This window comes from Canis lupus, chromosome 5, assembly GCF_048164855.1.
Source record: "Canis lupus baileyi chromosome 5, mCanLup2.hap1, whole genome shotgun sequence".
In the NCBI taxonomy this organism is placed as follows: domain Eukaryota; kingdom Metazoa; phylum Chordata; class Mammalia; order Carnivora; family Canidae; genus Canis; species Canis lupus.
The window spans coordinates 59,640,548-59,663,646 of NC_132842.1; the positions used below are offsets into that span (position 1 = coordinate 59,640,548).

The following is a 23,099-nucleotide window of genomic DNA, read 5'->3' on the forward strand; positions in this document are numbered from 1 at the left end:
AAAAAATTTGCTGTGATGGATCAAGTGCTGAGGGCTCTATGGGCTGTGGTTTGAGGCAAAGCAGGTGGGGTCATGTTTGGGAGATGCATGGGGGAGTTCACAAGGTGGACACCCAGGCCAGCTTGGCCAGCAGGGACCAGCGCAGCTGCTTCCTCCCTGGCAGCATGGGGCTGGTTAGCTCAGGTCCAGGGTAGGAGGCTTCTGGGGGTCCTGGGGGCATCCTTGGTGGTCCTGGGCACCCACAATGACTTTCCAGGGAAATGTCCAGGGAAAGGAAAGCAGCCCCCTCCTAAGAAGCTCCCTGGGCAAGCCTGCGCGAGGAGGAGGCCCAGTGTCTCGGAGGCAGGGTCAGCGACTCCATGGGTGAGTGCTGCGGCTCTGCCCTCTTCCCCTGCACGTCCCCACCCTGCACGGGTCCCCCACCCCCACCCCCACCCCGCTGCCTCCCCCCCCACCCCCGTCCGCGCCCCTGCATTAGGCCTTTTTCTCTGAGGGCACCTGGACAAGGCTTGGACTTGGAGGCATTTTCATTTCTCGTTTCTGTTGTTCAGGTGCGGCCTTTTGTTTGGTAGAGTTGGTCTAAAGCACTGAATAGTGGGCATGGAGACCACCTAGGCGCTATCCCAGAGATTCTGATTTCCTTTGGAGAAATGGGGGAATGGGGGTACTGGTACAGGGAGGGAGGGGCTGGCAAGCTGCCAGGGGAGCTGACCTCTGGGGGAGAGGTGCTGCGGGGCTCCAGGGAAGTGTGCGTGGAGGGTAGGGGGACCCCTGAGGAGGTCTCGGGAGGCTGGGCCTGGAAGGGGCCTGGGAATCCTACTGGGGATAGGGCAAGGGGTGTGTGCGCGCGTGATTTCCGAAGGAATCGGGAATTGAGATTTGGGGGCTGGGAGCTGTTTTTGGGTTCAGCTTTCAGGGGCTGGGAGGCGATAGGAGGCGGGGATTGGGGCCCAGGGAGGGGCGGTGGGGCTGGGCGGTTGCGGAGGGCGAGCTTCAGGGGGGGCCAGCGAGGTGGGGGGCGGGGGGCGGGGGGCGGAGAGACTCCGGGCGGAAGCCGGTGTCCCGCGGCTCGAAGAAATACGGCGGGGGCGGGCCCCGGGGTGGGGGCGGGGCGGGGCGCGGGACCCGGCGCGGGGGCCTCGCCGCCGACCCCCCTCGGAGCCCAGCCCCGCGGCCGCGCCTCCGTCGCGCTCCCCGCCCGGAGCCGGCGCCGCCGCCGCCCGCTGCCCCCGCTGCCCCCGCTGCCCCCGCCCCGCTGCCCCCGCCGGCCGCGCCGTGACGCGGGCATGAGCCTGGCCCCCGCCCGCCGCCCGCCGAGCCAGCGCCCCGGGCCCGGGCCTCGGCGCCCAGGTAACTTGGGGGGCGCGAGGCGGGGAGGGGGCCCTAGGCCGCGCGCGAGCCCGCGAGCCCCTGGGCGCCGCCAGCCGAGAACTCTCCGAGCCGGTGGGACCCACCTGCCCTGTGGGCGGTCGGCGGGGGCGGAGGGGGCCCCGGGGCCCCGCCCTCAGCAGCACCCCCGGCGGCCCCTCCCCGGGCCCTGAAACTCCCGGCGCTCCACCTAAGGTCCGGGCCTGCGCTCACCCCGGCCCCGCACCAGCCGCCGGCCCCTGTGCTCCCTGCCCATCGCAGCCCCGACCCTACCTGCCTCCCCACTTTCCTGCTCCCCATGGCCTGCTGTCTCTCAGCTCCCCCAATTCCAAGAGACTTCTGTACCGCAGCCCACTGCCTACCCCCACCTGCAAATGGTTGCTGTCCTACACTTAAACTCATGGCCAGCTCCCCTCCTTTCCTGGGCCCTTCCTCCCCTGGCCATGGGAGACTGTCCACCTTCTCCCCGGAGCCCCCAAGGCCCTGCTTCTGGTTAAATGCTTTCTGTCACTGCAAAGAGGGATGAGCAGAGGCTGAGCACCACCTGGGTGATGTGGGCAGAGCAGGGACTCTGTGCAGCCTGCCAGTCCCGAGCTTTTGGGTGCAGGACAGTTACCAGGATGCTTGGATGGAGCATTGGGGGTTTAGGGGTCTGCAAGTCAAGGGCAGTGAGAGGCCCAGCAGGATTCATGGCAGTGATTAGAGGCTGGTCTTGTTTAGTGCAGATTCTTTTCTGGTCCCTCTCAGAGAGATGTGGCTCAAGCGCTGGCCTCTTCTGCCCCTCTTCCAGGATGGGTTTCAGGAGCTGTGCCTCCTCCCACCCAATTGCTTGCCTCTCTGTTCTTGGGTGCTGGCTACTTTTAGCTCTTCCTTCCTGTGCAGGGCAGCAGGGCTGAGCATGACCTCACCCTACAACCCTGACCAAGGTAGGGCAACCCGGCTGGGCCTGGACTCACTGTCAGCAGTACTGTCTCCCCCAGGCAGCTTTGAACTGAACTGGGTCTGGAGCCCGGCTGGTTCTCCAGGAACAACAGTTTGCTGGTCGTGACAGCCAGCCCTGGGAAAGCCCTGGGACCCAGGGAAGTGGGAGCCCATTGCTACTTACATGCCTCTGGAAGTTGAGCTGAGTCCTCCCAGGCGGATATGGGTAGTGGTACGAGTAAGAATGAGGAGGACAAATCCTAGGGAGAATTGTTTTCAGTCCCCAATTATTAAGCACTTTGCACTAAGCCCCATTCTGTGCACTGGGATGGAGCTATCAACTAGGCAGATGAATCATTGATGTTCTAGAATGTTCTAGGAGATAGAAAGTGGCCAAGTAGCAAATGAAGAGATGAAGGAATAAGACAATGCTATAGTGATGTGTGTGATGAAGACAGTGAGGCTGGACAGCGGCTGACCGGGTGGTCCAGGGAGGGCCTCTCTGAGGAAGTGTCATCTGAGCTGAGACCTGAATGAAGCTGGAGAATGAAGCTTGGACCGCGTGAGGGAACGGTGTTGTAGGTGAGGAGCAGCAAGTGCAGTGGTCCCGCGTGGGAAGGAGTTAGGCATGTTGGGGAACAGATAGAAGAAGGCCGTGCATACGTAGCAGGGGGAGATGAGGCCAGAGGGTTGGTGAGGGACCGGGAGAGAGCCGAGTGGCAGTGTGTGCCAGCCCATAGCATTGCTTTCCTGACTTAAGGGCCCAGGACACCATAGCGTTCAGATGTTCCCTCCCCCCTCTTCCTCTCTGTCCAGAGCCCCACCGTGGGTGAGACCTGCAGTGTTTGAGGTGGAGGTTCCATGAAGGGATTTGCATGGGTGGAGGCAGGGAGTGGGATGAGGGATCCTCTCCTGGCCCCTGATAATAATCACACGAGGGGGAGAGAGGGCCAGGGTGTAGGTGATGGGAAACATCCCTGGTGCTGGAGAGAATCCTGCCGATAGGATCTTTGCCATGGGGTGAGACAGCGAGACGACAGTGAGACTTGTCCAGGTAGGGCTGTCCCTGAAGCCCTGATAAGATCCTATCAGTCGTGGAGTGGAGAGGCCCAGCCAGGCAGGCAGCCGCTCCTGCTCAGCCATTGGTTGCCAACAGCAGCAAGTAGCGTTTGTTCTGGAGCCAAAGCCTCCAGGCAGAACCCAGGTGCAGGGCGGGAGTGCTTAGAGCGGCTGCCCTATGGGGCAGGTGGACAGGGGGGTCTTGTCCCGCCCCTCTCCTGGGCACTGGGGAGTCTCTCTGCCTGCCCCCCCCCCACAGGACACCTGCCCTTTCTGGGGAGAGCTGGGGGAAGGGGCCTTGGAGTCTGGCTCTCTCTGGACAGGAGCCCTTCGTGGCCTGGCTCGGGGTGGGCACCATCTCTGGTTGAGCAGCCATGTTGATGCCAAGCTGGGAGAAGGAATGGGGGGCCCTGGGCCCCCCCTGCAGTGCTGAGGGGGCTGCTGGGCACTCTGCTTAGCTTTTCTGGGTATTTGGAGCTGAGCTCACAGGCCCAAGACCTCAGGCATCGAATTGGCGCAGCATTCTTCCCGGCTGTGGGCTCGGCTCAGGAGAGGCCCGGCTGGTGGTAGCTCAAGAGTGATAGAGTGATGGGGAAGGTGGCCCGAGGGGTGGCAGGGGAGGGGCAGCCTCAGCCCTGTTCCTGGCCTTCTGAGCTCCACCGCTCTACACTCCCTGATGCCCAGTGGACCTGCACAGTCTCTGCCTGGGCCACCTCTCCAGCTTAATGCAGTGCCGTCCCTCAGGGGGATGTGTTTGTTCGGGGTACCCCCCACATCTGATCCCACTCCCCATCAAATTTGTGCGTCCATCTATTGGCCTTTCCCCCTCCCTTGCTTCCTTCGCTGTACCATTTTGGATCCCAGGCTGGGTCTTAGTCTTGCAGACTTCATTAGGGACAGAGTGTGGCCAGGTGAGCCGCCAAGCCCTTTGCCACCCAGGCTCCCCGTGGAGATGGCTTATTTCTGTGGGGCTGACTCTAGGGATCAGGGTGTGGGCGTGTGGACAGACTGAGCGGCGGTGCTCCTGAGGGCTTGGCATCACAGTCTCTTGGGAAGGTAGCTGGTTGGTGGAGCCATGACCAGAGGCCCGCACTGGGCAGGTGGAAGGCTTGGTTATGGTGCGTTCACAGCCTTTGAAATAAAAATAACCTTAGTTTTCGAGGCAGAAGCTCTAGGGCTCAAGAGGGCAGACAGGGGCCCATGGATTTATTTCCTCATTTAAAGTAGGTGGATTTATTCTCATTTTTTTACTGCTGGGGAAACTGAGGCACGGGGGAGTGAAGTAGGTGCCCAGAACCAGCAGCCCGCTAGATTCACATTCCTGGCTGTGCCGCCTCCCACTGCCTTGAGGGAACCCACCGGGCAGCCTGCTGCCTTGTGAGTGGCCAGCCTGCTGCGGTCTTGGAGGGCAATTTTATGGAGGTGGCCCTTGCTGTGGGGGCAGGGCAGCCCGTGGGCAGGCAGAGTCAGAGCGGGGAGACCTTACTCGTCTCCCACCGCCAGAGCCCAGGTGCCGCAGGGCTGTTTGGGGTCAGTGCTGGGGCAGGGACCCCAGGCCAGCCTTTATGGGAAGAAGGCAGAGCACTTGGGTGTCCCACCTGGGAGGGTCTGGACAGAGAATGAGCAGGCCGGGAGGCAGCTGAGGATGTGCTGAAGAGACTGTCAGGTTCAGGGAGGACAGGGGAGCACCCCCCATCCCCCCATCTGTGTGTGCCCACTGGGGTAGGCCCATCTGTTCCTTGTTAGGGATTCAATAGACAGTCCTCCAGGAGAGTAATTAATGCCACGTTGCTGGCAGATCCAGCAGCATGCCTGCCCCAGGGCTTCATCCTGGCGGCACAGATGCCCAGCTGACCCCAAAAATGCTGCCCCGTTCCCACCTAGCAATCCTGGAGACACGGGCGGGGGTGGGGTGCATGGACCCTGTTGCCGGCAAAGCCCTGTCGCTGAGCCTGGATGGCAGAGAGGGCTTAGGTGGTGGTCGGCAGCACAGGACATTCCCCCCCAACTGCCCCACCCCCTCACCTCCTCACCTCCTCACCCCCCACCCCCCTCCCGGGGCCTGCCTGCAGCACTGCTCTAAAACTCCTCATTGTTGGCTGTGCCTTAGACTTGCTCTGTGACCTCAGCCATGCTGCTTATCCTTTCCGGGCAACTTTATTTTCCCCATCTGTAGAATGGGTGTTGGACTGCGTCATTGCTGAGACCCCACCCCCAGCCCAGTCTGAGTCTCAGCTGTTCATATGCCTGATTCTGAGTAGCCCTGCTGGCACCCCCATTTCCTGCTGGGTAATGACTTCGCCTTGGTGCTCCTCACAGCTCTCTGGCTGTGTCCTCTACCCCCGGGGCCAGGTGACGACTGGTTCGGTAGTTAACTCCTGCCCGTGCTCAGGACGTGGGGCACTGGGTGGCCTGGCCGGCGCTCACGCAACCAGCCGGTTTTCCTAGCACCAGGGCCAGGGCGAGGTGACTGCTTCCCCGGTGGCCACCTCCAGCCGGCCCAGCACATTCCTCAGGCTTATCTGGGGGCCCGCCCCGCCGGACTCTGCCCTCCCACCCAGGAAGCGGCACCCAGAGGAGCTGCTGAAGAGTTCCAGGGCCCGGAGGAGGGCCCAGGGGGCTTGAGTCTCGGCCTCCCCCCGCACCCGGGGCTGGAGAGGACCAGGTGGAGAACGGGGTGGGGCGTAGGGATGGGGGGGCTTCTGCTGAGACTGACACGACGACTTGTCCTGCACCTCGGGAAGCGTGGGCTTCACTCGGACACCAGACTGTGCCGTCTCCTGGGATCCCCCTCCTCCCCCTCTTGGAAGGCTGCGCCGGGAGGCTCCTGCGAGGGGGGCCTGGCTCTGGGCCGGTCCCCCCCGGTCACTGCAGAGCTGTAACGGGAGCTGGGGCGGCCCGCGGCCCCTGGAGCCCGCGCCAGGCCTCCCAGGAAGGGGTTAACCGCCAGCCCCGGCCTGAGGGAGGGGACTGGGCTGGACCATTTTCTCCTGCCGCCTCCACCTCGGTTTTCCTGAATGGTTCTGGCGTCCCGGGGTGGGGAGGGAAGGGGAGGAAGGCGGGCGGGGGAGGGGGAGGAGTGTGGGAAGAGGAAGGAGAAAAGAGCGAAGACAGCCAGGGGAAGAGAAAGATGTCACTGTCTAGTCTCCCTGTCATTTTTATTTCCAGCAGGCGCCGGGCACAGGAGCCGCTAGAACAATGCTGAGGCGGGCGAGGTGAGGAGCGCCGCCGGCCCGCGACGGAGCGTCGGAACAGGTGACAGGAGGCTCCGGAGCCGGCCACCCGGGCGGCCCTCCCCGCGCCGGCCCGGCGCCCCGGGGACCGCGGGGGGGAGGCCATGGCGACCAACTTCAACGACATCGTCAAGCAAGGCTACGTGAGGATGAAGAGCAGGAAGCTGGGGGTGAGCCGCCAGGCGGGGGCGGGGTGTCCCCCGGGCGGTGTCGCGCACTTACGGTCGGGCCGACCCGGGCTGCCCGGCACGTGCCTCCCGTGCCCCCCGCACCCGAGCCCTGCGGGCTGCCCGAGCCCGGAAGCCCGGCCGCGGTGGCTGCCGACGACCAGCGACATCCCTGCCATTGTTGAAGTTGTGGCCGTGCGGGCGTCTGAGCCCCAGACCCACCTCTCCCCTCCCCTGGCCTCCCCTCCCCTGGCCTCTGTCCTTTTAAGTACCTCGTCTCCCCGGCCTCCGTTGCTCCCTGTGTCCAGGTCCTTGGGTATTTATCTTGCTTGTCGCTTTCCCTGTTGAAAGAGTGTTTGGAGGGGACAGTGGTCGGCGGTGGGGCCGGGCAGTGGTGGGAGGGCACAGGGCGCGCAGAAGCTGGTGTTCTTGGGGTTCATGGATGAAAACTTAGGCCAGGATGGCCTGTGGCTCTGGGACAGGCTGCTTTCCTCCAAGTTGTTGGCTGGCCGTGGCTCCCTGCTGGCCGGGCGCCTGACCCAGAGCTGGGGTCTGTGGGAACAAGGCCTGAGACACCCCTATGTGGGCATGTACCCTCTCACAGCCTGCTCCTGGTGAGGATGATCCCCCCACCCCAAGAGGGTATGGGCAGGCCCTCCAGGGACCCACTTAATGACCTCGGTGAGCTGGACCAAGAGCTGCCTCTGTTCCCCTGCCAACCCTCCCCCACCTCCAGTGAGGGGTCTTGGTAGCTGCACCCTCCCCAGCAAGAAGGTAACCCTCCTGATGGAGGGGGCCCAAGTCTGGGGTTTGGCCCGGTCTCCGATCTGTAGCTTCCTCCCCTCCCCCATTGCCCTGATGGGGGTGGGGTGAGATCAGACTTCTGAGGCTTCCTGGCTCAGCCTGAGTGGGGTGGGGGAGGACTAGGGTTCTGATAGGGCTTCCCTGCCCAGACACCGGACTGAAGCAGGGTGGTTCTTGCCCCCTCACCCCCTATGGCCCTGCCGGGCCCTGTGGAGTATGTTCCAGCCCAAGAGACCGGGCCGTGGTGGGCATCAGCCACCCTGCTATTGTCCTGAGAGAGGGATGGAGCCCGCTTGGAGCACAGAACAAGGAGAGGTGAAGCTAGGGCCCAGCTCCTAGTATGGCTCCTTGTTCCCACGGGCCTGGGTCTAGCAGTCCCCAGGGTCCACCTGAGCCAAGGCTCCATACATGGCAGAGCTTACAAGAAAGGTGAGCCCTAGAGGCAGCTACATGGGTTTGATTCTAGGAGGAGACCTGAGAACCAAGTGGCCTACAGGTGGGTACAGCCCGAGGGAATGGCTGGGAGCTGGGGGTAGTCGCTCTGGTTTAGGTCCTCCTGGGTCCCGAGGATTCAGCTCCCGGCTGCAGGTCTGATATGAGGATCTCAAGCACCAGGTGGTTCTTGTCCCAGGGCAGCCATTCTTGTCTCAGCTCACAAAGGTGAGCTGGGAGGGGCTGGGAGAGATGGGGAGTAGACCCTCCTACCTACCCGCGCCTTCCTCTGGCGGAGCTGTAGCAGTGTTTCTGTTTCTGAAGTGCTGATCAAAGACCATGAGAAAGTGGGGAAGGAGGGCTCTTGAGCACAGTGGCTCCCTGGGGCTGTGCGTGTGCGTGTGTGTGTGTGTGTGTGTGTGTGTGTGTGTCTGTAACCAGGCAACCAGGGTGCTCAGGCCCCTGGGCCTTCTGCCCCAACACTGCAGGCTGCATGGAGCCCAAGCTGGGAGGGCAGATCTGGGTCGGCCACCTTCATTCACTCATCCATCCATCCATCCATTCATTCACGGTCTCTTCGTATGGTCATTCACTTGTTCAGCAGAGCTGTGCTAACAAGGTTACCAGGATGGGAGGGAAGATTCTGAGAGGAAAACACAGTTTCTATCCTAAAAGAGCTCCCCAGGTGAGAGCTGAGGCCTGCTGTGGTTTAGGTAGACAGGCCAGGGACAGAGCCAGGGCCATGGGTAGGGGGGCAGAGATGCCTCTTAGAGTCCCAGATAGGACCCATTCATGTCCTGGTTCTGAGAGGCTTCTTGGGATGGGGACTGCCTAGGCCCACCAAGTCTGGGGCCCTGCCTGCTCAGGACCTGATGCCCGCACAGCAGAGCAGGATGTGGAGGGGCTGCAAGCTTGGGGCTCTGCGTCCTCCTTGCTTTGTCCACTCTGCCCTGGCACCCCTCAGTCTCCCTGTTTGCCAGCAAGATGTTGTACAGAGATTGCTTAGGAGTGGGCTCTGCAAGGCTTCTGCAGTGCTCACTGACAGTAGGTACATCCCAGCCAGACTCTGGGCTGGAAGAGAGCCTGGGACGGAGGAAGGGGTGGGGGAGAGCCAGCAGTCTGGGCAGGTGGCTAGGCCACCCCTCGAGGGGTCTGACTAGCCAGACCTAGAGCCTAGTCGGCTTCCTGCACCCTGGCTCCTTGCCTATCAGGAGTGCATGAAGCTACAGAGAATTTAGGTGGCTTCAGGCACTTGGTCATTGGCAGTGGTTGGACAGGAGGGAACCTCGCCTGGGAAGGCACCGTGCTCTGGGGTAAACCCAGGTTCTTGGCTCTGCCCTTTTACTCTGGGAACCTCTGGTTTCCAACTGGAACAAGGAACTGATCCTGGCCCCCTACACTACAGGGTGTCAGAGAATGAGGAGGTATCACCCACATCAAGAGCCACCAGCCAGCTCTGAGAACAAGGGCTGGGGTGATATACAGGCTGCGAGCACATGCAGGGTAGTAGTCCCTGTCCCGGGGACACTCCCTCTGTTGTGGCTGGCACTGCCGGCCGAGTCCTGGGCAGGATGTTCATGCAGTGGGCTCCAAGTACCAACTCTGGGCCTAGCCAGCTTTTTAAAAATACTGGCACCACCCTTTTTATCAGCTGTTACTTCTCGGTGCCTCAGTTTCCCTATCTGTAAAGTGCAGATGATAAACCAATCTCAAGAGTGACCCTGAGGTTAACTGTGAAGTGTTAGTAAGCACAAATGGGAAGCACTCAATAGATGTTGGCTATTTATATTATAAAGCCTAGAGCTGAGCACACAGCACAGGGTGATTGAGAGCACCCTTTGCAGAACGGCCTTTCTCAGAGCCCTTAAAGAAACACTTGCTTTCTCAATTTGGGAGGAGGAGTCCCTGCTGGTGTCAGCCATCCCCAGGTTTTCTCCTGGGCTGGGTCTCTGGGGAAGGCTGTGTAGCACTGCCCTCTGCGGTAGGCAGCGGTAATTTCAGGGCCATGTTGGCTGGGAGTGGTCCCAGGAGACCTGATCCCCCTGCTGTCTTGGCCCACAGATCTACCGGAGGTGCTGGCTGGTGTTCCGGAAATCCTCCAGCAAGGGGCCCCAGCGGCTGGAGAAGTATCCAGATGAGAAGTCAGTGTGCCTCCGAGGCTGCCCCAAGGTTAGGGGGCCTGGGCCCCAGCTCCCCCAGTCTGTAAGCAGTGATGGTTTGCAGAGTCCCAAGGTCTGAGAGCACCCTCCTGGGGTTGGCACGACTGTCGGGGAGGCAGAGGGAGGCACTCCAGCCTGGCTCAGTCCCTTGTGGATGCTGTCCCAGGTGACTGAGATCAGCAACGTCAAGTGTGTCACTCGGCTCCCCAAGGAGACCAAGAGGCAGGCGGTGGCCATCATATTCACCGACGACTCAGCGCGTACCTTTACCTGTGACTCAGGTGAGGAACTGGGGCTGCCAGCTTCCGTCCAGCCTCCCCTGGGCCAGTCACGGTCCAGTGGTCCAGTCGGGAGGAGGTAGAGCAGGCCCAGCAGAATCCACTGGCCTTGCCCTCCCGGCCCTGCGCAGTGGGATCCTTCAGACTGAGGCAGATGGGGTGGGCTGCAGGGGGCCCCTGGGTTGGCACGAGGTACCATTTTTTCTAGAGCTGGAGGCAGAGGAATGGTACAAGACACTGTCTGTGGAGTGTCTGGGTTCACGACTCAACGACATCAGTCTGGGAGAGCCGGACCTCCTGGCCCCAGGAGTGCAGTGTGAGCAGACAGGTGAGGCCCGGCGCTACTTGCAAGGGGGCAGGGGGCGGGGGACGGGAGAGGAGTCCTTCTCTGGGGAGGCTCCAGGCCTGCTCCTCTCCCACTCCAGACCGCTTCAACGTCTTCCTGTTGCCCTGTCCCAACCTGGATGTGTACGGCGAGTGCAAGCTGCAGATCACCCACGAGAACATCTACCTCTGGGACATACATAACCCCCGCGTGAAGCTCGTCTCGTGGCCCCTCTGCTCACTGCGTCGCTATGGCCGAGATGCCACACGCTTTACCTTCGAGGCTGGCCGGTAGGACCCTCTCACCTCCCCACCCTGTCCCACCACGGTCAGGCTGTCAGCTGCCATTCACTCTGTGACCGACACTGTGCTGGGAGCTTATTTATCAGCATAGAAAACCAGAGGGAAGGAAAAATCCCCCTTTTACAGATGAAGAAATTGAGGCGCATGCCAGGTAGGTCAAGCGCAGCTGTGAACCAAGTCAAACCGCTTGGGCTCACCTGAAAGGCTGGCGCTGGCATGTATAGCTCCGCGTGTGAGGACTGAGGCTTTGTTTCTTCACTGTCAAATAGGGGGGTGATAAGGGTACCCATCCTCGCAGAATTACAGTGAGGCCTGGGGACCTCATAGCTTGAGTGCTGGAGCCCGTAGGCCGAGGCTTATGCTCGGTATATCCCTGGCTCAGTTACTGACCATCTGTGTGCCTATTTCCTCATCTGCAAAACAGTTTGAGACAATTCCTAATAGACGAAACCATAATGGTGTGAGAGACGACTGGGCTAATTCTTGTTAAGCATTTACATCACTGGTACACAAAGTGCCCAGCACGTTTAGGCTGTGGGACAGTCCCCTGCTCCCCAGCAGGTCAGGGTTTTTGGAACGAGTTTGTAGTGCTGGAGAGCCTGACCACGCCCTGGGTGCGTCTCGTATCCCTAGGATGTGTGATGCCGGTGAAGGGCTCTACACCTTCCAGACCCAGGAAGGGGAACAGATCTACCAGCGGGTCCACAGCGCCACCTTGGCCATTGCTGAGCAACACAAGCGCGTCCTGCTGGAGATGGAGAAAAACGTGAGGGTGAGGCATGGGCATCAGCCAGTCCAGGGTACTGGGGAGGCTGGAGGGCTGACAGGCCAAGTGCCTGAGTTCGCCAGTGGTCTCCAGAGAGGCGGGCAGGGTATTGATCAGGCCGGTGGCTGGGAGGAAGCCACAGCCCCCAGGGCTAATGGGAGGAACCCTCCCCTTCTTGGTTCCACAGCTGCTGAACAAGGGCACGGAACATTACTCCTACCCCTGCACGCCCACTACCATGCTGCCCCGAAGCGCCTACTGGCACCACATCACAGGCTCCCAGAATATTGCTGAGGCCTCCAGCTATGCCGGTGAGTCCCCGCAGTGTCCTCCACTCCCCTGCCACAAGGCTTTGTGGAGGACAAGGCCTCTGGCCAGGGGTCCTCTGACGTGCACCTGAGTCCTGAACTTACCCTCTGTGTCCACAGGTGAGGGGTATGGGGCAGCCCAGGCTAGCTCAGAGACAGACCTCCTCAACCGATTCATCCTGCTAAAGCCAAAGCCCAGCCAGGGGGACAGCAGCGAGGCCAGGACCCCAGCCCCGTGACAGCCGGGCTGGCGCACCCAGGACTGTTGGGGCTGCCTGTTGCTGAGCTGGCTGCGGCATACTGTGGACGGCCTCAGGGGGCTGCTGGCCAAGACCTGGAGCAACGGAGCAAGCTGTCCCTTCCCTGCCCCCAGGGGTGAGGCTGGACCAAGGCAAAGGGCTGGCCACACCACCAGAGCATGTGAGAGGGGCTGGAGCTACTGTGGGACTATATACTGTTCATGATTTTAATATATATGGCTTATGACATATTCTATATTAATGAGATTTTCCCCCTCCCTCCCCAATACCACATATACATTTTTTAATCCCCTGACCAGGTCACAGTCAAGGCTGTTTTTGAATGTGAGGGCAGCTGTTCCCTGGCCCCCATAGTACAGCCCTCCTGCTGCCAGGACTTGCTTGAGCTGCCAGGACCAGAGGAGGCAGAGCTCCCGGCTGGCGCTGTAACTGCTGGCTCTCCCCGGGCAGCCCAGGGGCTAAGACGGCAGGTGGCTTCTCAGTTCCTCTGGGCTCAGAGTGGCAGCTTACACTGTGCCACTTGGCAGCCTTGCACTTGGGAATTTTAAGCAGAGGTGACATCTGGTTGACACCTCAGGTGAAAATCTGGGTTCAAAATGTAATTTTTGCCCAGGCGCCTTCCTGCTTAGTAGGCTAAGATACCCCAGGGGTAGGGGTGCTGGTTACCTCAGCCAGGTGGAAGACGGCCAGTCCTGAGCTCTTCCCTGCCCGAGAGCCAGCCCAAGAGGGCAGGCTGCAGCAGGACTGCTGTGGGGAGCACGCCTGCTGCCCCTCTCACTGACCCAGGGTAGGCGATGTCCTAGCAGAGGAAGCCCCTCTGCCCTGTCTGGCCACCCTCTGGCCAGCCGAAAGCACTCAGAAACCGAGCCCTTCCTATTTCCTCTTCCCCACATGGTGCTGAGGCTCCCTGCTGAAATGCAATTAAAGCAATTGATTTTCTAGTGCTGGTATTTATTGACTACCTTGCAGAAGGGCTATCTTTCTATTCCCATCAAACCTTTGGTTGCGTGTGTGTGTTTTTGTTTTGTTTTAATACTTTAGGGTTCTGATTTGTGGGAACAGATCTTGTTGTAAATAACCACTATTCAAGTTGGGGCAGGATACAGCAGGAGGCCTCTCCAGGAGAGCCCTGGATCCAGGGAGGGGTCACAGCCAGCTCAGCTCCAAACCTGACCAGGGCATGACCACCCAGAGGAATAAATTAGACTGAAGAAGGGAGCCTGGGGCCAAAGGCCTTGGAGAGAGAAGGAGGCAGGGCTGGCTGGCTCAAGTTAGTGGCACGATGATGACGCATGAAGGAGATTATGTTGTGCTCTTTATTGCCAAAAATAAAAACTTTTAAAAAGACAACTCCTGTTAATAAATATCCCTTCCTTTCTGTACCAGATCTCTGGTTTGCTCCTGGCTTCTCCCACCGACTGATTAAGTACTTTAGGCTACAGAGTCAAGGCCAGACCTTCAGTAAGGGCCTCACTCCCCAACTCCCAAACTTAAATCATCAGGCCACTGGCAGTGAAGTTCGTAACTGATGAGTAGAGAATGAAATACAGGGTTTATCTGGGGTTGGGGGGCAGCCAGAGTCTAACGCTATTCTTTAAAGGTAAATGAGGGATACTTGGGGATCTGAATGAAGTACCAGTATGCTGGCTCTGGGCAGAGACTGGAAGGGTTTGTAGGGAACCACTAGGTTCTAGGACTCAATCCTAACACCAGAAGCCCAACGCACAAATGTGAAAACTCCCAACATTTGGACAGGACAGAAAGGGTTTAAAGACCCCAAATGACCAGAAGAGGAGTCTAGCTCTGTGGTTCTCAGAAGAACCCCTCCCCCCCCATCTCCCTAGCACATTTTAAAATGGGCTAGAAGGGATGTTCTGGAATGCTACTGGTAATTAGTGGGCAGAACGAGGGAAGCTAGAAGTCTAGTAAAACCTGCACTGCCTCAGATACCAGTGGCACCCCTGGCCATCTGTACAACTAAGCAAGGCTGGGAGGGGACTCCTTTTTCCCCTCCGCTACCTTTCTAGTGGATAATGATGACTTGCCAAGCAGCCTGAGCGACAGCTGTCCAGACTCCAGAAGCTAGAAGAATCTCTGGAGAGAACAGAGAGCCAGCTACTGGCCTAGATCCCCCCCTTTTTGCAGAAACAGGTGAGCTGCCGCTAGTTTATGGTTAGTACATCACTCTGGATCTCGTGGCTTAACTGGGTCTGTAGATCACTTAGTTTCTTCTTTAATCCAGAGAGGGCTGAGAGGACAATTGTTTCAGGGCGCAGAGAGCCACAGGACTCCACGTTGTAATAAAACCTACAAAGAAAAGTCTGGTGAGAGCTCTCCACGAGGCAGGCTGGCTAGCCCGAGCTTCAGCCCTGGACTGTGCTCTCTCCCTTCTGGGTCTGGACTCCTTTCCCACCTGAAACCTAGCGTTGCCCCAGAGTTGACCTCCAACCTCTTATTAACAGCAGTCCTAATGCATATTACAGGACTTCAAGGAGGCCAAAGCCACCTCAAAAAGCTACTGGGGAAACCTCAAAACACTGGAGTGGATGTGTTCTACACAGAGGAGAAACACGAAGGTCCAATGAACAGTAGCACATGCTCCAGCATTCTGATATTCACCATAAGACAGACGCATTTCTGGCTCTGGACTGAGCCGTCTCTCTCAGAGTGGAGGGGAATGCCTAGTAGGAGGGACCCCCTGTCCCTCCTAGGGGGACTAGGGGGAGGATGATTGGCTTTGGGATGTGCACAGGGCATGGGGCTCTGCAGTTCTCGGTCCTCCCTCAGCTCGAGGGCACCAGGATGTGAGGGAAGAGTCTCCCCAGCTCAGAACCTGCGTTGACACCATCTGTTCCCTCCTCACTTCATCTTCAGGTGCCGGACCAGGGTCTTACCTTTCTGGCTTGCCGTTGGGGTCGTAGGGAGCCTGTGACTCATCTTCATCCAGCTCTGAGTACTCACTCTTGGGCCTGAGGTCAAATACAGGTCAGCACAGGTAGCTACTGCTGCTTTTGGGCACTGCTATCCACAGTGAGCCTGCCCCCTACACGGTCACTAGGGGCCATTTCCACACCAACCCACCCTGCCTTCACTTCCAACAAGAACATACCATTCCTCGGGCTTGGGGTACACGGTGTGCCTCAGGGCATTGTCAGGATCATATTCAAAAGCTACCCCTGCAGTAGGGTTCCACTTAGCATGCTCCTTGCCAAAGCCCTTTTTGGCATAGGCTCGAAGTCTTAGCTCCTGGCCTTTCCTCAGCTTGACAATGAGGATGTCTACAGAGAAAAGTGGAAGTTAGTCATGGGCCAGTAGAGACATGGTCCCCTCAATTCTGTCCTGGAATGCCACAGGGAAACCAGGCAGCATGAGAGGCTGTGTTGGGTTTCTGCCTCTCTGCTGGCCTGCAAAACAGCAGGTTGGGTAAATTTCACACACTCCCTCCAGGCCCTTACCGTCCTGCTCCACATAGTCATTGGGGTCATTATCTCGGTTCCGGGATGTCACCTGTAAGAAGTCCAAACAGAGGCATTTATTAGCTGTTCACTTCCCCAGTCACCTCTTCCAGCACCCGCCAAACCAGGGACAGGATGCCTGGGAATGGGGCGGGGGGGGCGGGGCGGGGGGGGAGCAATAAATCTGTGCTGGAGCTGGACTCCAACCTCTACTTCAAAGCATGGTGACAGCCTTCTCAGTCAAAACAGTACTGTGGCCTTTAAAAGGGTTCTTGGGTGACAGGATGGGCAGGCACACAGCACCAACAATGCTCCTGTCCACCATTATTAGTGCTCTTTAGGCACCAGACTCAGAGGAAGGCAGAGGGTAACACAAGGAAAATCCCCATCTTGTAAGAAACCACCTGAATCTGGCCCATTTCGAGCCAAAAAGAGGACAACGAAGATCCTGGGTAAAGAGGATATGGTGAGACACTGACCGGAATGACCCGAGGGCTGTTGGAGATGAGGTCTCGAGACGTGACGTGCCGAGTCTGGTCTTCATTGCACCGCACATCAAGGGTGAACTCCACCGAGCACTCGGGGCAGAACTCCTCACATGTGCAGTCCTGACAGAGGCAAGAGGAGAAGCAGGAATGAGTTCATGGATAGATGGTGAATCCTGAGCTTCCTGCTTCTCATACCCTTAAAATTTATCTGTAAAATGGCTGGTCATTGGCTCCAAGCTTCTGTGGGCCATGTCCATCTGGTACACCTCTCTCACGTGCCGCTCAATGCAGGCACTTCCCAGTTCAGAGAGAACTATACCCACTGGCACCCTCATTTTCCTTCCACCTCCACCAGCTGCCAGGCCACTACTGGGGCAGACACTGCTAACATCTCACCCTGGCCCTCAGGGTGCTCTTCTTCAGAGAACGAAGGCATTAAGTAAAAGGATGATGCCTTCATGCTCTATCATGCAGCTTCCCCTGCACTAAGTGGACTAGTACAGGAATGTCACCATCATTTAAAATAAAATGATCCAGGGCACAACACAAAAATGTACCTTTCAAGTTCTAGACTACTAACCTTTTCTTAAAAACGAACAAAAATCTTTCCATTATGGAAAATTTCATACATTCACCAGAGCAGAGCAAGTCTAAGAAGCTGACACCATCTAACCATCACTCAGCTCCAATAACTACCAATATTTCTGTAAGCAACTGATGCTGGAAACAACCCATTCCTCTGTTAGGGACCATCTGCTACAGTGTTACTTTGGGCAAGAAGGGTTACTGGAATGTAACCAAGCAAACTGTTCTCCCCCTCACACCAGCAGGAAAATCTAACCTGCTTCTGATGCTTTTGAGAGGATGAGAGAGAACCAGGGGCCACATGTGCATAGTATGTAGTCATACACAGTTGAGGCAGGAAGGCAACCTAGAGCCTCATCAGAACTATGAAATGAGGGTGCCAGGGTGGCCCAGTGGTTGAGCATCTGCTTTTCTTTTTTTTTTTTAAGATTTTATTTATTTATTCATGAGAGACACACACGGGGGGGGGGGGGGGGGGGGGGGAGAGGGAGAGGGAGGGAGAGGGAGGGAGAGGGAGAGGGAGGGAGAGGGAGGGAGAGGGAGGGAGAGGGAGGGAGAGAGAGAGAGGCAGAGAGAGAGGCAGAGAGAGAGGCAGAGAAACAGGCAGAGGGAGAAGCAGGCTCCATTCAGGGAGCCTGATGTGGGACTCGATCCCGGGACTCCAGGATCACGCCCTGGGCCAAAGGCAGGCGCTAAACCACGGAGCCACCCAAGGATCCCTGAGCATCTGCCTTTGGCTCAGGTCGTGATCCCGGGGCTGTCTTTGCCTCTCTCGCCCCATCTCTCATGATGAATAAATAAAATCTTTAAAAACATACACATATAACACAAAAGAAGAGAAATCTGAGATTAAGAGGCTAAAGAGGAGTATGTAAAAAAAAAAAAAAAAAAAAAAAAGGAGTATGTAGAACCAAATGCATGCACTAATCTTGGCTGGATGACTGACCCACAAACAAAAAGCAGGAAAGGGGCAGCCCGGGTGGCTCAGCAGTTTAGCACTGCCTTCAGCCCAGGGTATGATCCTGGGGACCCGGATCAAGTCCCACATCGGGCTCCCTGCATTGAGCCTACTTCTCCCTCTACCTATGTCTCTGCCTCTCTGTGTATTTAAAAAAAAAAAAAAAGGCCATGTAGGGGACTAGTAAAATCTGAATAAGGATGGTGCACAAATATGACAAGTTAATGCTAACACTCTTAGGCATGACAACATGGTCACCTAGGAAAATATCCCTACTCTTCAGATAAGCATGCTGAAGAAGTTAGGGGAGAAGTGTCATAGTATCTGCAACTTTTTTTCCAAAGGATTCAGCAAAAATAACATGGATAGGAAAAATAAAGCAAATGTAGCGAAATGTTAACAACTGGCAACTAAAGATGAAAAGTAGCAACTTCCCTGACTTAGGCCGCCTCTCCAAGTCATGGAACCTCGCCCAGGAGCACTCCCCATTAAAGCACTCTTGAACCTACTGCCTGGCTCTGCTGGTTTTTTGTTATTTCTCCACTGTTCATTTTGTAAAAACCTAACATGTAGGACACAATTTTTTTTTAAAGATTTTGTGTGTGTGTGTGTGTGTGTGTGTGTGTGAGAGAGAGAGAGAGAGAGAGAGAGAGAGAGAGAGGGAGAGAGAGAGAGATCACGCCCTGGGCTGAAGGCGGCACTAAACCGCTGAGCCACACGGGCTGCCCTGTATGATACAATCGTTAAGGAAGCACGAAACGGGATCCTTGGGTGGCTCAGCGGTTTAGCACCTGCTTTCGGCCCAGGGCGTGATCCTGGAGTCCCGGGATCAAGTCCTGCGTCGGGGTTCCTGCAGGGAGCCCGCTTCTCCCTCTGCCTGTGTCTCTGCCTGTGTGTGTGTGTGTGTGTGTGTGTGTGTGTGTGACTCATGAATTGTGAAATAAAATAAAAAAAAAGAGGAAGGAAAAGAGAAAAAACCAAAATAAACAAACAAACAAATAAATAAATAAATGTGAAAAGTAAATAACGATCTATTATTTGAGGTTTCTAACTTTTCTGCAGATTTTGAGAAAAAGCCAAAAAAAGAGTGGGAACCATACTGTCTTTGTTCACTAAATACTAGAAAAAAATTTAATGGACACTAGGTCAATGGGGCATGGGTACTTTTACCCAAGACATTGCCAAACTGCTCAACTGGTTGTACAACTATCCTCACCAATATTTGTGACATTTCATTTTTGACAAACAAAAATCTGCATGCAAATTGTTAGAATATGACAAGTTGTTTGACAGGAGTGAGAGTACTGGTCAGGTAAGCTCCACATATCTCTAAAAAAATACAGATTTATAACATATATCAAATCTACCACCACAAAAATGACATGCCCTTGGGAATATCAGATGATGCGCTGATTCAGGATCACCCAAAGCCACCGAGAGAGAAGAGTCTCAAACTGTTACCTAACACAGCACTGGGGAAAAGAAGCAGGGAACTTAATCCTGTCCCATTCCTGCCAAGTCCAAGGCCTGTTAACATATCAGGGAACAAACATGACCCTCGAGGAAGGGGCATGTTTAATGAGCATTACCTACAGGAAGAGGCACATATCTGGCAGATGCCAGCCTTCCAGACTCTCAGGTGCTACCACGGGGGACAGTTCCCACTCCCTTTCTTTGTTCTCACCCTCCCGCCCCCCAAACTCTCCAACCCTCTGTTGACTCTCTTTAGCCTTCCAGGCTCCTATCACTGAGAAGGATACCCTGGAAAACAGTCTGAATAGATTAGACTCTGAAAAGGCACTGCCCCCACTGTTGAGTATAAATGGGTATTCTGGTGTATATCCCCCATCTTGTGTGGCTGGAGAGACTCCCTGATGCCCCTGAAGCCTAAACAATCTGAGGCCTGTCAGAACTGAGGCCCTGTGTCTGCTTAGGCTCTAGGCAACATCTCCATGATCTCCAGCTGGAAGTAAGAGGTCAGGAAAATGCCTCTGAGGGCTGCTTCCTTCCTGCCCCTTCCACCCAATCACACAACATACCCGGGAATACTGCAGCTTGTCCACAATGTCATCACTAGTCAGGGGGATTAGTCCTGGAAGAAACAGAAACGCACTTTAAAGAGTCCAAATCGGGCAGCCTGGGTGGCTGAGCAGTTTAGCGCCGTCTTTAGCCCAGGGTGTGATCCTGGAGACCCTGGATTGAGTCCCATGTCAGGCTCCCTGCATGCAGCCTGCTTCTCCCTCTGCCTGTGTGTGTACCTGCCTCTCTCTCTCTCTCTCTGGGTCTCTCATGAGTAAATAAAATCTTTATTAAAGAGAAAAAGAAAAAGAAAAAAAAAGTCCAAATGGCAATGGCCAAGCCTAAAGGAGAACCTAGAAATCCTTATGGGAGTGAGGCTTCCTCCTCTGACGTCAGGCACAGCCCCCTCCCTCTCACCTTTCAACACCCAGCACTCACCAAGTCTGTGAGCGATGAACTCATCATGAAGGACTGAGGAATTGGCATCAATTTGGACCCAGTCAATGGCTAAAAAATAAGGCAAGCAAACATGCAGTTTAGCCACCAAATTTAAAGACTTACAGCAGTTATTCTCCTGATTTAAAAAATCACCTGATGTTTACTAAATTACAGAGGCCTGGGCCAGGCAGCCAGAGGCTGATTCTGCAGCTTGAGTGGGGACAAGGGATCTGCATTTTAACAAGATCCACATGCAACACAGCTCCCTTCCCTACTCAGATTTAGTGCAGGGTGAGGGTAGGGGGGGGAGGTGTGCTGTCCCACTCAAAATACTGACTTAGAGAATACTAAGGGATACTAATCATGGGATTGGGAACATGTTTCCTTGAGCTGAATATTTCTGTAGGAAGCATGTTGTCTGCTATGCACATCAACACCAAATCAAACACAAACTACATGGGCACTTAAAATAGAGAAAATCTCACAAAAAACAGACTTATGGTCCATATCTCATTTTATGATGCAATGACCAGATTACCCAATTTAAGTCTTTTTATCAACCAACTAACGTTTAAAGAATTCAGCGGGCACAGCATAGTAAGTATCAAATTCAATTCCTACCAGCAACGAGCTAATAAAGGTAAGGACTGTATTCCCACACACACACTTGACTTAAAAACATATTCATTTATAAATAAAATACCTATACGCAAATTCATAAGTGGCCAACTACCAAATAAAGGGTGTGGACACTAGGAATGGGAGTCAGAAGAGGACTAGACATTTAGGACCCAATCTGCTTTGTCCTACGCTAATGCTTCCCCAACCCAAGTCAGATAAGACCCATGAGCCAAGCTTTTCTGTCTTCCTACTCCCTCCAACCCCACATGACCTTACCCTCCCTTGGGGAAGTTACGATCCTCTGAGCCTCCTATAAACCAAGCGTTGCCTGACCTCCACGAAACAGACACTAATACTCCCTCACAAAACTCTGACCAGACTAAAGACATTTGTCATATTTTTGCCTTGTGCTGTATTTGTGTATGTCTTGTCTCTACTGCAGAGCTTTGAAAAATCAGAGAGGGTGGTCTTCAAACGCCTTTGGCTTTCCCAGTGTGGCCTGCAATGTAACAGGTGCTCAGTATTACTTGCAGAACTGAATCTGTGGGAAGAGTGCCGTTTAGACTTGTAACATCAGGGCTGCATCATAAAGCACAACTTCCTTATTTTACTCATGATAAAATTGAGACCCAGAGACTTGGAATGACTAGGGACGGGGGAGAACCAGCACTCCAAGCTCCAAGCTGAAGAAGTGACTGGGGATGACGGTAGTGCAGACTGTGATGTTCTTTCATTTGCCAATCAATGGGCCTGCTCATTTCCTTAGGGAGTGCAGCAGCCAGAAGTTACACTTCGTTTTCCAACCCAAAGTTTGAGTCAACATTCAGAAAATACTTGTAATGTTTATACACATAAAGAACACCCGAGGTAGGGTTGCTGGAACTAAAGCAGATCTTCGTTCCTCCAAACACCGCAAGCGCTGCAGTCATACTTCTCCTGAACTGCTTGCTGATGCACATCTGCCCCACAGTCGTGTCATCTGTGGATTCGCCTCTGCCCTGCAACTTCACCGTGCGCTCCACAAGGGCAAGAACCCCGCGCTATGCAGCTCTGGGTCCCCAGTTCCTAGCACACTGCCTGGCGCTTCTACGTTCCCTACGTGCAGCAGACGGGACGGATTCACACCCGAGTACGCAGACTGCCGTCCACTCTGCGCCGATCCGTACGTTAGGAGAGGACCCTAGCGGCCCCGGGCCAAGGGTACAGGGTCCGAGCGAACGCCCAGCACTGCTGTGTTCTCAGAGCCACCGCCGCGCCGCCCCAACCAAGGGCTGGGGGCAGGGCCCGAGGTGTGCGGAGGGGGCTGGCCACGACAGGCGGCTTTCGCTTACCTATTATGGGCACCTCGGCGATGAAGACCCTCCGGATGGAGTTGGCCACCCTGAGGGATGCAAACAAAGCGGCGTGAGCGCGCCGCAGCCTCGACGCCGACACCCCGCGCCCACCCCTGCCAAGGCGGACGCCCCGCTCTGCGGCCCGGCCCGGGCTCCAGCCCCCCGCGCTCCGCAGCCGCCCGCCTCCTCCCTCGGGGCCTTACGCCAGGTCCGTGTTCTCGATGATGAACTTGACATTCTCGTCGGTAAGCTCGGTGATCCGCACGGTGGGCTGGTTGGCATACGGCATGGCGCCCCCCGGCCCGCCGCCCGCTGGGACTCGGCGCCGCCGCCGCCGCCGCCGCCGCCGGAAGTGGGCCAGCGCGGCCCGCGCCGCCGGAAGTGGACCAGCGCGGCCCGCGCCGCCACCGCCGCCGCCTCGCGCTTACAGCGCCGCCTGTCGCCCGGAGGCCGCCGGGGCTCTGGGCCGCACGTTCTACACTCCCCACCGGCCGTAAGCGCACCGGGGCCAGCCAGGCGCGGGCGGGAATTGGCAGAACGTGCGCACGCCCTCCACTCAACAGTAACACTTCTAGGAATTCATACTGCGAAAATGCCCGCAGTCGTAAGCGAAGACAGGTTCGGGGGCGCTCCCTGCAGCGCTGTTCATAACGGCCAAAGATAACAAAACGAATTGTCTGTTGACAGAGACCACGTTGAATACACGACCATAGGGATACTAGGGTGCCTTTAAGGGAATGAAGTAAATCTGCACATTTATGGAAGAACATTAAGTGTAACTTCGTCAAAGTCTGGCTCATACTCTTCTGAAACTGCAGG

At 56.4% G+C, this 23,099-nt stretch overlaps 2 protein-coding genes across 3 annotated transcripts; one reads left to right on the forward strand and one right to left on the reverse strand.

Annotated features, from left to right (window-relative positions):
• Positions 1-5,875: 5,875 nt before the first annotated feature.
• DOK4 (docking protein 4) lies at positions 5,876-13,732 on the forward strand. Of its 2 annotated transcripts, XM_072826964.1 has the most exons (9): positions 5,876-6,013; positions 6,517-6,751; positions 10,046-10,153; positions 10,310-10,424; positions 10,630-10,749; positions 10,847-11,036; positions 11,682-11,820; positions 12,002-12,125; positions 12,243-13,732. In XM_072826964.1, the coding sequence occupies exons 2-9, from the start codon at positions 6,686-6,688 to the stop codon at positions 12,359-12,361; spliced, it is 981 nt and encodes a 326-aa protein (XP_072683065.1). In that variant the 5' UTR covers positions 5,876-6,013; positions 6,517-6,685; the 3' UTR covers positions 12,362-13,732. The 2 variants fall into 2 exon arrangements, with proteins under 2 accessions (XP_072683065.1, XP_072683064.1); XM_072826963.1 differs by lacking the exons at positions 5,876-6,013; positions 6,517-6,751 and adding an exon at positions 8,598-8,669.
• POLR2C (RNA polymerase II subunit C) lies at positions 13,681-22,632 on the reverse strand. The gene is made up of 9 exons (XM_072826965.1): positions 22,484-22,632; positions 22,278-22,327; positions 20,326-20,394; positions 19,908-19,960; positions 16,317-16,445; positions 15,838-15,889; positions 15,492-15,660; positions 15,277-15,351; positions 13,681-14,689 (listed from the first exon to the last, which is right to left on the reverse strand). The coding sequence occupies exons 1-9, from the start codon at positions 22,567-22,569 to the stop codon at positions 14,545-14,547; spliced, it is 828 nt and encodes a 275-aa protein (XP_072683066.1). The 5' UTR covers positions 22,570-22,632; the 3' UTR covers positions 13,681-14,544.
• Positions 22,633-23,099: the final 467 nt, after the last annotated feature.